Here is a 14039-nt window from a genome sequence, read left to right as displayed (position 1 = left end):
TAATAAGAACATTCAGTGCTCTTTAAATTATAACTAACTTTTGGTACAGTGGTACCTCAGTTTTCGAACAGCTTAGTTCCCGAACAACTTGGAACGCTGCAAACCCAGAAGTGGGTGTTCCGGTTTTCAAACTTTGCCTCAGAAGCCGAACGTGCTCCTGAGCTTCCGTTTTCACTGTTGCTCCACTCATTTGAGTCCCCCACATAGTAATTCAGCCTTTCCCCCTAATGTTTCTGCCCTTGCACTGCTCATTTGAGTCCCCCCCTCCACATCGTAATTAAAGCCGTCTATTTCTGATTGCAGTGTTCTTGGTGCTTTTGTTTTTGCTAATTTTTTGCGTTTTTGTTTGTGTGGCTTTTTTATTTTTGTGTCTGTGGTTTGTTTTTCATTTTATGGTTGAGTGAGTGAGTGAGTGAGTGAGTGAGTGAGTGACTGTGGAAATGGATAAAAGCCCCCCCCCCATCCAAACAATGACTATCATCCGTGCAGGTAAGGGGGGGGGAATAATTTTGATTTTTATCATGTGCAATACTGTCTTATTTATTTTATGGTACAGAACACTGATTATTGCTTTCATTTCATGGATCAATGTCCTTGTTAGATAGTAAAATTCATGTTAAATTGCTGTTTTAGGGGTTGTTTTTAAAAGTCTGGAAAGGACTAATCCGTTTTGCATTCCTTTCCATGGGAAAGTGTGCCTTGGTTTTGGAACACTTTGGTTTTGGAACAGACTTCCGGAACGGATTAAATTTGAGAACCAAGGTACCACTGTATATGAATACATGGTATTATCAAATTATAGTTTATAGGTTGTATCCAATGTTAATCACACTCAGATACGTCTACTCTGAGTAGAACTCCCATGTATACATATGTGGATGTCCTATTTTATTTATTCAATGATTTTTTGCAATTAAAAAAAGTTAAAGAAAGGAAATATAGTTCTTGATTGTGCATTGAAGAGAATGCTGAGGGATAGCTCAGTTGGCAGAGCAAGAGACGCTTAATCTCAGGTGGGTAAAAGATCCCTGCATTGCAGCGGTTTGGACTAGATCAGCCTTTCTCAACCTCTGGGCCCTCAGATGTTGTTGAACTACAACTCCCATCATCCCTAGCTAGCAAGGTCAGAGCTCAGGGGTGATGGGAGTTGTAGTCCAACAACATCTGGGGACCCACAGGTTGAGAACCGCTGGACTAGATGATCCTTGTGGTCCCTTCCAACTCTACGGTTCCCTACTGTACCTTTCCCTTATCTGTGATCACCTTCAATCATTCAGAGATTCATTTTTTTTAAAAAAGAGCTTTTAAAAATGGGGTCATTGAAAGTCTCTTTTTAAATGGGAGAAATGTTCCATTGGTCTGAAAGCTTTGTCAATTCTAGCTGTTATTCTTGCCAAAAGGCGTGTGCTGCAAAACTATCATTAGTTTTCTGTTTGTTTGTTTTCAATGTCCTTGCGATACCTTCGGATCCAGCACTGGATCCAGCAAAGTTCAATGACAAAAAAGAAAGGAAAGCTAGCTGTTGTCCCAGATGCCAGGTATTCTCAAGCCAAGAGCAGCAACCTTGGGAACTTAGCCATGCAGCCTTTTGATACTCAGAACTTCGACAATGTGTTGGCTGCCACATGTGATCTCTGGGAAAGAGGCTGCGACTACAGTTTGTTTCCAGCTGGCTTTGCCAGGAGCCAGAGAAGGCGTTGACAGCCGAGAGATGGCAGGCAGCAAGCGCTCAGCAAGCCTGCCTTGCCACACAGATGTTGTCTTAATATAAACCATTGTGAGGCGGGAGTTACAGATTTGGGGATGGGCTTGGGAGGCACAGTTTGAGGTCTCTGTAATACGACGCTCATGCAGCAACCTTGACACAAGTCACAAACTGTCAGGCTGGCCTTCGCCACAGAGTCATGGTCAGGTTCACGTCCCCAATCCTGGTTTTCTTGACAAAAAGGTGGGGTTAGAATGTAATGTGTGTGCATTTACACTGACCAGCCTTTCAGACCCTCAAAGTGTACCTGTTTTCCAGGGGAAGTCCCAGTTTTACAGAAGCCATCCCAGTTTCTGATTTGATTCTGGAATGGCCCTCTTTTCCTGAGGATGTCCCTCTTTTCATTGGATAAATGTTGGAGGGTATAGAATTATGTGACACCCAGTGGCGTAGTTAGCTACTCGGGTGCCTGGTGCAGGGGGCATGTCCTGCAGCTGGGGGTGGGGCAATCCATGCCCATGGGGGCAGGGCGATCTGCCCATGGGGTGGGGCGAGCCTCTCCAGCACTTGGAGCCTCTCCACCGCCTCCCCCTCAGCTGTAGGGCGGCTGAGGGAGAGGCAGTAGGCAGACATAAGTCCCACGCTGCTGTTTCAGGTGGCACAGAACCTGCAGGCGCCTAAGCCACCACATCACTCCTAAAAAGTTTTGTGAGCCCAATTTATTTTTTATTTTAAAAACCCTCATTTTGTAAAACAACAACAACAGCAACCCAGTGGTGACACCCAGGGCAGACCGCACCCCCCCACATCCTCTTTCCTCTGCCACTGGCGACACCCCAAGCCAAGGAAATAAGCAACTATACAACCTTTAGAAGACATTTGAAGGCAGCCCTGTATAGGGAAGTCTTTGAATGTTGGATGTTTTATTATGTTTTAATATATGTTGGAAGCCGCCTAGAGTGGCTGGGGCAACCCAGTCAGATGGAAGGGGTATAAATAATAAAAAGATGATGGTGGCTATGATGATGATGATGATGATGATGATGATGATGATGATGGAATGACCTACCAAGCCAGACAACTGGTCCATCTAGCTCAGTATTGTCTGCGCTGACCAGAAGTAGCTCTCCAGGGTTTCAGGAAGGGGACACACCCCACCCTGCTTGGAAATGCTAGGGATTATATCTGGGACTTTCTGCACGCAAAACAGATCATTCCTATTATGCAAGTGTTTGTGTGAAGCAGTGTACGCTTCTTGACTTGTGCAGCTCAATTGCTATGTACACAAGTGCACAGATTGTACCTTTGTTGGATGTGACGTGTGGGCACCCTTAGATAATGTCCTTGGTGGAGAGGTGGTGGACAGGACAGAATAAAGTAAAGCACGAATCCTTGGAATATCTTGCTTATCCCTGTGTGGCCGAGTGATCAAAGCACTGACCGCAACCTGAGTGTCCCATACAATAAAGACCTCCAAAACTTAGCATGCTTCTTTCAGGCGTCTGGGAAGCAACTGGCTGCTGCTGCTGCTGCCGCTGAGATTTCCTTCCTGATCCAAGTGACACTTCTGTGAGTAAGAAAACATTTTGAAATGCAAAGCAAAGGCTATGACTCATCGGGAACGGGATTTCACCCGCCTCCTGTTAGAGCAAAAACAAATATGATTGCCTCAGAATCAAATCAGAGCCAAGTAAAAGAAGGCGGCGGCAAGGGTCATTTTTAATTTTTTTATATTTTTTAAGTGTAGCTGTGTTTCTTCAGACTACAAGTTCATTGCAGGTATAGAAGCAACTGTATTGATAAGTGACGGTGTATTGATAGTGGACTACCTTCACAATCAAAGACAGCAATTTTTCTGGATACCAGTTGCTGGAAACTGCAGGAAGGGCGATTTCCCTTGTGCTCAGGTCCTGTCTGTGGGCTTCTCACAAGCATCCGGTTGGCCGCTGAGAGAAGAAGATTCTGGACCAGATGGGCCACTGGCTTGATCCAGAAGGCTTTTCTCATGTGAGCCATAGATGTGGTGTTGCGTGGCCATGTGTCCTACACTACAAATGACAGCCCTCTGTTTGAAAGAGTCTCCCATTTGAAGGGCTGGTATGTTTAAACATAAAGAAACTAAACCTGCAGTCCTGACCCCACGAATAAGCCTGTTGAATTCAATAGGACTTGCTTATTGAATGGTAAGGATTGTGTTGGAAGACCAGACAGGAGGGTTCCTGAAGCTGCCCATTTGGTACCTGGACAGCACACAGATCACCTAGCTGCATTTCTATTTAAACAATGGTTATTTGTTTTAAAATTTGCCTCTATGCAACTTTGCCTATATAGATGTATGCCCTCTTTTTGGGGGGTGGGAGATGGATAAGTTGCCACTGAAATTCAAGAAGTGAATCAACTTTGTGGTGTCCCCTTTTGTACATTTCGGCATCTCCTCTCCCTGGGTTGGATCCAGAGCAACGGCTTGTTCACACACACTACACTGAATACAGGTACAAGCTGTCCCTAGGCAGATACAAATGCTTGTCTGAAACAGTGTGCATTTGTTGATTTGCTCAGCTCCATCACAGTGTATGCAGGTACACAGACAATACACTTGTTGAACACTGTTTGTGAATAACCGTATGAGTGTCCAGCTCAGTTACTTGTGCAGAGTTTCGTGTCCACTGTGTGAGCGCTCCTCAGATCATCCACACTGAGGTCCCATGAAATCCATATGAAAGTATACACAGGCTTAAGTGTGACTGATTTGCTCTGGATCCAGCCCCCTCTTAGCTAGCAAGCCTTCCAAGCAGCTGTATACGAACCTGTTGAGTTATCAGCACCAAGTTGAGCCTATCAGGGTTTAGCAGGCACACTAAGGCATGAAGAGCTCTAACCAGTATTCCCTCTCTCTCTTCCTTCCCTGCAGGGAATCTTTGGAATTGTGGTCCTGTGAAGACAACTGGTTATCTCTAATCAAATAATATTAACCTTTCCTTAGAACATATCTGATGATCATCAAGGATGATGCCTTCTTCTGGATTTTACTTTCAATTTGTGCTTTAAGGTCAGGCTTCTGTCAAACCCCACTTATTGGAACCAGAACTTCCTCTGATCATAAAAATGCAGAGAGTTTTAGAATAATCTTTCTGAGCCAATCCTTTTAACACTGCCAGAATTGGTGACAGCTTTGTATGCTGTCTGAAATGGCGACAAGCCAGGAATTAGCTGTGTTTTGTCTGCACGCTGATCAGCATCGAACCTTGGAAGGTCCCAGTGGTGGAGCACTTTATATTCATTAAGTATACTTTTATCCAGCCCTTCATCTTACAGTTTCAGAGCAGGCTACAATTCAGTTTAAACAGAACGATTGACAGTAGATAATAACATCCCTGAAGTCAATCGTAAGAGCAGTCATAAAACTTCTCCTTAGAACAACCTGACTAGTCAACTACAGTAATCCTAACATCCCAAAACATAGGTGCATAAAGGTTTCCAGGTTTCACCTCAGTATCGCATATCTGGTAGGGAAATATCCCTGTCAAAACCCTGGAGAGATGTTGCCAAGTGATGGCAATATTAAACTAAATGAGCCAATGGTCTGATTCATTGTCAGACAATTCCCCATGTTCCTGGGTGTCCTAAGCTGTCCACACAGATCACAGTATCCTTTGCTGCAGATGCCTATGACTGCATGTGCTGTATCGGTGCTGGCATTATGATCACAGCGCACTGTCAAAGGAGGAGTTTTGGTACAAAGTCTGCCAGAGTGCCACATCACTCATGGTTCAATGTACCATGCTGTCTGCCCAAACATCCCTCTTCCCACATCAGCCCTCTGGCTATTGATAGACCAGACAAGGCCTCTGAAAATTGCCCAGGAGAATACGACTCAAATAGCTACTTATGTTATGAAAATCAACACATAGCGGTTTTATTCCTTAACAATGTGATCCTCTCAAAAAAAGCTCGCAGTTTGGAAGCAGCCTCATCCAAAAGCACTTATTTCTGGCTTCCTAAGTAAACATGGCCAATCTGAGTCAAAATGATGAAGTGTCATTAGCAACCACATTCTGGGGAAAACCTGGGGTTTGTGGACTTCAGCATATCCATAAGTATAGCACTGTCTACAAGTGCCATTTAAGTGAAGACCAGTTCAGAATTATATCCCGCACTCCATTCTCAAGCCAGAGATGCAAACCCAATTCAATTGTGTCTGTAAAGATGGCAATTATACCTGGGGGAGGGCATGTTTCAGAGGAACACAAAAGGGTGTAAAAAGTCTGTTTTGCTATTACAGTGGTACCTCAGCATACAGACGCTTCAGGTTACAGATGCTTCAGGTTACAGACTCCGCTAATCCAGAAATAGTGCCTCGGGTTAGGAACTTTGCTTCAGGATGAGAACAGAAATTGCAGCCCCATTGGCTAAAGTGGTGCTTCAGGTTAAGAACAGTTTCTGGTTAAGAACAGACCTCCAGAATTAATTAAGTTCTTAACGCGAGCTACCGCTGTATTTAAATCAGGGGTGACCAACCTAGTGCCCCCTGGTGTTGCTGGACTACAGCTCCCATCATCACTGTGCTGGCTGAGGCAGATGGGAGTTGGAGTCCACCAGCTTCTGGAGGGCCACAGCTTAGCTATCCCTGTATCCCAGGCTAGTTCTGTATTCAGAACTGCAGATACATTTGGCTAGAGAATGAAAAGATAAGAAATACGTCATGTTTCAATAGTAGATTTTATTAATTCCATAAGTGCCAGGTTTTTTAATTATTATTATAGGAGATTACAAAGAGTACAAAAAAGCCACCCCAGTACACCTCATCTCTTGTGTGCCCCATTCTGAAGTTGTCATCAATGCATAGCTTTTAGCTTGATATATGTGGGAACAGGACTAGTACTAAAATGGTGTCCAAAGCTGGACTTAAGCCATTGACAGGTTTAGAACCATCGTAAATATTGCAATAAGGGGAGGGGCAGCATCTGCAAATTGCTACAGTGGTGATAGCGCGGCAAAGCAGCAACTGCATGCGCATGAAGCCAATCGCTAAGATGTGTGCAGGGCGAGTTAATCACTGGTGGTCAGTGGAACATAACATTGGTTCATCAACAGAGATAGCAATGGTGTAGGCAGGCTGATAAAATGTGCTATGGAGGCTGGTGTAAAATGCTAAGCGCAAGATCTCCACAGAGTTTAGGAACTCTGGGAAGAGGACATGAGCAATGGGCATAGCACTCTCCTTGGTCATTCCTATCTCCAGCTCCACGCCTGTATAATTGACACCCTTGCAGAAGATATCCTCTTGCTTGTAGAAACGAACAGTTTCCAGAGGTTCCGAGTCAGGAAGCCTGGTGACGGAGGCGATTTTGTCGATCAGATGGACCGCCTTTTTGAACTCCTCCTTGGTGAGAGGGAGCATCTTGTCCCTCCTTTCTCGGCGGAAGAGGATCTTGCCTTCATGATGAGAGGTGGGAAGTTTGCAAATCTCCACCAGGGAGGAATTGGTCTCAGAGTACTCCCATACACACTTACTCTGGGCCCTGCGTCCACAGTAATCCCAGAGGCCTTGGTCATTATCCACGTGGCATCGGTACCCATCGGTTCCATATTTTGCACAACGGTAGTTGTTGTGGCAGGGCAAACCAGTGGGGGTCACATCGTGGAATGGAGAGCAACGTTGCTTACCATGGCCTGTATTGCAGTGAAAACCCTCTTTAGTCGCTCGGCATCCATCAAAACACATTTTGTTGTCCTGAGCATATTCAGCAAAGCCCTTCTCGCTGATCAATCCACAGTAGTTCCATTCCCCATTTTTTAAGTAGCAGTAGTGGTAGGAGCCCCCCCAGAGATCGCACATTGTGGCACATTTTTCACCTGTGTGTCCCAAGCCTTCTTCTAAGGAACAGTAGTCCCAAGATTTCCCGCTGCCACCACTTTGCTTGCACCAGGTATAATCATAGCCGTGAAAGTCACAAGCGTTTGTACATATCCCCTTGTAGCTTGTATGATGAACAACAACTTGGGAGAGAGTGGAAGGCAGAAGAGAAAAGAAAAAGAGTAAAGTCACGGGAACACCCATGATATTCTTCAGACTCTAAAATGAAAAGACAAAAAATTAAAGTAGCTGTATGCATACAACATCATCTTACATCTCTATAGGGTTTTCCCCACCCCTCTTTTATGCCTGTCTCTTTCATTACAAATCCATATCCTCCAACATTTCTCTAATAAAAATAGGGATGTCCTATTCAATAATGACGATGATGATGATGAAGAAGAAGGTTGTATAGTAATTCATCTCCTTGGCTTGGGAGTCACATAACTCCATACCCTCCAACATTTATCCAATGAAAAGAGGGATGTCCTAAGGAAAAGAGGGACATTCTGGGATCAAATCAGAAACCAGGACAGCTTCTGTAAATCCAGGACTCTCCCTGGAAAATAGGGACACTTGGAGGGTCTGCAAATCCCCTCTAAAAAGTTTCTTTTGTAATGCTTTATACTGCTTACACCTTAAAGAAGCAGAGCATTACAACATTTTTTTGTCATGAACCATCCTGAGAATGTTATGAAAGGGTGGTCTATATAAAGGTGTTATATAAATATTAATCAATCAATGACTTGAAATGCACTCCCAGCAGAAAAACTTAACAGGGAGCCCTCATTGGAGAATGCCTAATATCAGAGTCAAACGGCACCAGCTATTTCTGGGTTATATCCAAGGGGAAACAGTTGCTACTGTCATACGCTGTCTTGCACTGTCCATATCTAAGGCTGTTCAGACAGCAGGGGCAATAACCCTCCTGGAGGCTCCACAGGAGCAATGGATTGCCCCATACCACAAACCTTTCTGCTTGCCACAGATGGGAGCAGCAGCAGAGGAAGATGTAGAATACGCCTAACACAGCCTTCTCCAATCTCAGCCAATCAGTCTCAGCCAGCATGGCCAATGGTCTGGGACAATGGAAGTCATTGTTGAACAACACCCGGAGAACACCAACTGACCCAAGGACTAAAACATATGCACATACTAAGAGTGCCTTGAAAGACCCTTCCAAGAAATTATCTCAGAGCCCAGGAAATTTGAACTTGGATTGGAATGCTTTCTCTCACAAGAGTCTACCCACCCATTACAGCTGGGGCAGCCAACATAGTGCCTTCAGGATGATCAGTCCAGCCAACATGGCCAGGAATGATGAGAGCTGGAATTCAGCAAAATCTGGAGAGCAAGCACCATGTTGGTTACCTCTGCTTTGCAATCTTCATCAGAGGTCCTACAGTGGTACCTCGGGTTACATACGCTTCAGGTTACAGACTCTGTTAACCCAGCAATAGTGCTTCAGGTTAAGAACTTTGCTTCAGGATAAGAACAGAAATCGTGTGGTGGTGGTGCGGCGGCAGCAGGAGGCCCCGTTAGCTAAAGTGGTGCTTCAGATTAAGAACTGTTTCAGGTTAAAAACGGACCTCTGGAATGAATTAAGTACTTAACCCGAGGTACCACTGTACTTCACATCTAATTTCCAACAGAAGACCATTTGGCTGAGATATGGGACAGGGCCTTTTCAGTTGTGGCACCCAGACTATTGAGCTCTCTAGGAAGTCCCTTCGGCCCTCTCTTCATTGCCATCTCAGGACGCTGCCAAACCTGTTCTTCTTCCTCCAGTTCTTTGGTATAATTTTTTTTCCTCCACCCTGTCCTGTGAGTTTATTACTGAACCCATGGTTTATAGCTGTTTATTATTATTATTATTATTATTATTATTATTATTATTATTATTATTATTATTTACTCATCTATTTTACTAACACCCTCTTCAGTACTCTAACCATTGCAGCATCCTTCTCTTCAGTTTTGTGAACCATGTGATCACATGAGACTGAGAGCTAATGCTGAGCAAATCCATGATGATTATAGACTTGAATCTAGTCTCGTATGTCAAATGTGACCCTTTGGAGATTACTGGTTCCAACAATGAATAGCAATGAGATAAATTAGCTGTGTAATAGACAGTGAATTCAGAAAAGCTAATTCAGCAAAGAATTCCTTGGGGAGGGGAGAAGGGTGCAATCAGTCAGCCAATAGGTTTCCAAATTAAACAGAAGACTATGGAATTCCTTACCACAGTCTAAGCATCTTCCAGGAAAAACAAATAATTTTTGAAAAGCATAAGCATGGAAGGCAAGGGAGTCCAGTCTGTCATTCCTGGAGGTCCTACAGGCACTATCAAGTTGGGCCCATGATATCTATGTAACCACATAGGACATGAAATAGCAAGGCACAATAACTGGGGAAAGGACCACGTTTTCCTAGAAATAAAGGGCTGTACGCAATGTTAGTCCTACTCAGAGCAGACCCATTGAAATGAAGGTGCGTGACTAATGTAGGTCCATTCATTTCATTGTGTCTGCTCTGAGTGGAATTTAGTTGAATCCAACCCAAAAAAATTGTAGTGCTGGAAGTATGCAATTTCTTTGCAATACAGGAATCTTCCTTAAAGGAAGACATCTGGATCGCCCAGAACAACTTAATAACTGCACTTTTTATCATGGGGGCAGGAAGGATGACTAAACCTCTCCCATTCACAGTCTCATTTGTTCTGAATTTAAGCAAAACACCAAAAAACCCTGAAACCAACTAGCAACTCAGTGGTGGTGCTGGTGGGAGCAGATTGTTTGCTGCTTTGAAACTTTCCCTTCCCTTATGCACACAGGTTATATCGAATGTTACTCAGACTCAGAGTAGACCCATTGAAAATAATGGACGTAAGTTGCCATGTCCATTAATTTCTCCTCTGAGAAATACTGGATGCAACCCGCATAACATAATGTCCCTTAAAGATTATTGTCCAGCATATCAAATTGTGACAGTGGAAAGACTTTATAAGTCTTAGCCAGCATCTCTTCACAATAAAGTTGTGGTGTAGATTGCTCCAATGCCCATTTTATATCAGGGGAACAGATCCTGAGAAAGTTAAATTGTTCCAATGTGTTCAAGCAGGTTCAAGGTTGAGTAAGTTGTTTTCTACCCATGTTTTTTAAGTTTAAAGTCCAAGTGGTCAAACTGACCCAGCCCTTTCCCAATTCTGCTGAAATCCTTTCCAATTCTGACCAGTGGTGCTCCCTGGAAGGCACTGAACTGATCAGTAGCAGACCAGTCATATGTAAGCATGGGGCAAATCTATCAAATTCACACTTCGAAAGCAGTATGAAAAATGAAACACAGCTATCTTTTGAAATTCACACATATACAAATTTTGCAATGCAGTTCTCCAATTAAAGAAAGTTTACAAAAATACATACATTTGGGGAACTCACTTGCAAAAAAGAAATGTGTACATTAGTCAAAGCTGCATACCAACATGTGATTATTAGGAGAAATTAATGCCAAAATACAGATTAATTTTCATGATTATTTTTTTAAAAAATCATATATTGCTGCAGAAATGAGAATTGATTAGCAAAATGAGACATGGAAAGGACCAAGCTGACAGATTCTTCCATCCCTAGTCATACAGAGAGCTCACACCATCAATATCTTAAATTATTCCTTTCTAATGAAGAAGCTGCTAGAAGTATTTTTGATAAAACCATACAGGAATAGGAAAACACAGATATGCACCACGGCATTTGAATTCAACGGCCCCATTTCTGGGGATAATCGTTCAAACTAAGAATGGCTATTTCCGCAGTTACAATCCTGCTAACTATACTTGGAAGTGCAAAAAGAAACCCAACAAAGCAGAAATTAATAGGGGGGGAGTTGTTAGACACTTCCCACAGAAATAGAGAGCTGTGGTGATGGAGGAAATGCTCAGAATTATATTGTCCCAAACGCCACCAGCAAAACAAGATATGTATATCAGATTAAAACTGCAAGTGGATGAATAATATATACAGCCCAATCCTCTGTCAACAATCCTTGTGCTTACACAGAAGAAAGCCCAACTGATGTCAATAGGACTTGCAGCATGTTCCTAACCAGGTCTCCTCAGAGGTATGTTATGTTGAATTCAATGGGGCTCACTCCCTAGAAATGAAGGTTAGGCTTGCAGCCTTACTTTCAAGTATGCTTGTCCAGGACTTGCCCCCCGCATTGCTTTCCCTCATCCCCACTGCGTATTCCTTCTGTTCCTGAGAAGTAAAACACCCTGTGTCCTCCTCATTGTGTTTCTAACCCAAACAAGTAGTTTAGTTTTCCCTTGAAATGGCCATAAAACAAAGCTCAAAAATAGGACTTTATGAGTTTCGTTTCTGAAGGAAAGAAACCTGACTAATGCAATAAATCGCCATCATTATCCTTGTCTTATTTATCCTTATTGGCCAGAACTCTGCTAAACAAGTTGTCTCAGGTACTTACTTTTGTCCTCTCAAAACTTTCTCCTTGCTCGCTCTCCGCTGAACCCCCAGGAGCAATGATGAACAAGCAATATTTTTTGCTGTTTATATGCTGAGGAAATTCAAGCCTTTGACCTAATTCAAAGCCAAAAAAAAAAAAAAAATGGGGAGGGAGAAACGTTTTCATGAGGCAGCTTGGACACAGACAGAAACTCTCCAACTCTTCATCTAACTTGGACAGATATCCAGGCAAGGGGTTGATGGACTGGAATGAATGGTACAAAAAGTTTTTGCCTACCCGCTACACCCACTAAACTTCACCCTAGCCCTCCCTAGCACCCTCAGTTCTTCAAAGAAGTTGGCACTTACCTCAGTTCTCTTGCAGGCTGGTTGCCATTATTTGAGAGATTTCATTTATCTGCATCTGTTCAACCATTATGTGCAAACCTTACTACACCTAAATGAAATTGGCTCAGTTTTCATCAAATTTATAGTTTCCTAAGTAAGCCTCAAGTTCGTGCCCACACTACCAGGTCTTTTACCCTCAATGGAAGTTGTATTTTTCATGGCCACTATTCACTTGTGGCATGCGCAAGTGAAGTGAGCACGTTGCACGAGGGGGCCCAGACCCCTCCTTGAAATTTTGGGGTGCCCTCAGCTCCCAGCTTCCCCTAGATGGTCCCCCTGCAGTAGCATGTGCTTAGAAAATCAGCAAAGCAGGGAAACCCAAAAAAATAGATTTTTGACTTTTAAAAAAAAAAAGCATTGAAGTAGTCATCTAGAAAGAAGCTGTTTTGATTTCAGCGTGCACGTAACTTTAGTGTCATTTTGAAAAAATAAAAGTTATTTTATGGTTTAGTATTGTATTTGTTTTGAATCACATATGAGGGGGGTTCATAATATGTCCAATGCTTCGGGCCCCTGCAAGTCTTAATCTGACTCTGCTTACTCTCAGTTCCCCTTTGGCTTTAAAATCATCTAGGATTCTGACATTTCTAATCTTACTGTCATAAACCACCTCCACATTTCCAGAGAAGCTCTTGCTCTTTTCAAAGCTTTATCATCTGTTTAGAAAAGCATGACTTATGGGGGGGACTGAAAGTGAACTGGTTGCACACTGTTCCTGAGAACTCGTTGGCCATAAGAGTGCATTTTTAAATGGCATACCTTATTTTTCATTTTTGTTTTCATCCCTTAGAATGACCTGCGGACAAGAAATTTAATCTTACTGTGGCTGGTGAAAGGAACGGCAATCTGCCCTTCTTATCCAAAAGAAAGAGCAAGTGGGTCCAGCTGAAGGGTGGGCATCATTCCTTGTCACATGCTTAGGTAAAAGTATAGGTAAAGGACCCCTGGACGGTTAAGTGCAGTCAGTGGCGTAGCGTGGGGGGTGCAGGGGGGGCCGGCCGCACTGGGCGCAACATCTGGGGTTAGGGCAAATCCACAGGTTAGGGGGCGCAAATCCACGGGTTAGGGGGCGCAAATTACTTGCCTTGCCCCGGGTGCTGACAGCCCACGCTACGCCACTGAGTGCAGTCAAAGGTGACTATGGGGTGCAGCGCTCATCTCTCTTTTCAGGCCAAGGGAGCTGGCGTTTGTCCACAGACAGCTTTCCAGGTCATGTGGTCAGCATGACTAAACTGCTTCTGGTGCAACAGGACACCATGACAGAAACCAGAGCACACAGAAATGCTGTTTACCTTCCCGCCGCAGTGGTACCCATTTATCTACTTGCACTGGTGTGCTTTCAAACTGCTAGGTTGACAGGAGCTGGGACAGAGCAACGGGAGCTCACTCCGTCGCAGGGATTCAAACCACCGACCTTCTGACTGGCAAGCCCAAGAGGCTCAGTGGTTTAGACCACAGCGCCACCCTTGTCACATGCTTTGGGAGCTTGGGTAGGTAGCCTATGTGCTTCTCACCCGAAGGGTTTAAGTGTGCTCAGCCCAGGCTGCTCATGAGAAGGCTGTTTTAAGAAGAGCAGAAGCTTGCCTGGTGATTTTAGATTGCGACTAAG

At 43.8% G+C, this 14039-nt stretch overlaps 1 protein-coding gene across 1 annotated transcript; it reads right to left on the bottom strand.

Annotated features, from left to right (window-relative positions):
• Positions 1 to 6405: 6405 nt before the first annotated feature.
• On the bottom strand, positions 6406 to 12175 carry LOC114607853 (uncharacterized). Its single transcript, XM_028751429.2, has 2 exons — positions 12045 to 12175; positions 6406 to 7781 (listed from the first exon to the last, which is right to left on the bottom strand). The coding sequence occupies exon 2, from the start codon at positions 7764 to 7766 to the stop codon at positions 6759 to 6761; it is 1008 nt and encodes a 335-aa protein (XP_028607262.2). The 5' UTR covers positions 7767 to 7781; positions 12045 to 12175; the 3' UTR covers positions 6406 to 6758.
• Between the last annotated feature and the right edge of the window lie 1864 nt (positions 12176 to 14039).

The sequence above is a fragment of the Podarcis muralis genome, chromosome 12 (assembly GCF_964188315.1).
Source record: "Podarcis muralis chromosome 12, rPodMur119.hap1.1, whole genome shotgun sequence".
Taxonomy (NCBI): Eukaryota; Metazoa; Chordata; class Lepidosauria; order Squamata; family Lacertidae; genus Podarcis; species Podarcis muralis.
The sequence above is the reverse complement of the archived record's forward strand: the minus strand, read 5'-3'. Positions and strand labels throughout refer to the sequence as shown.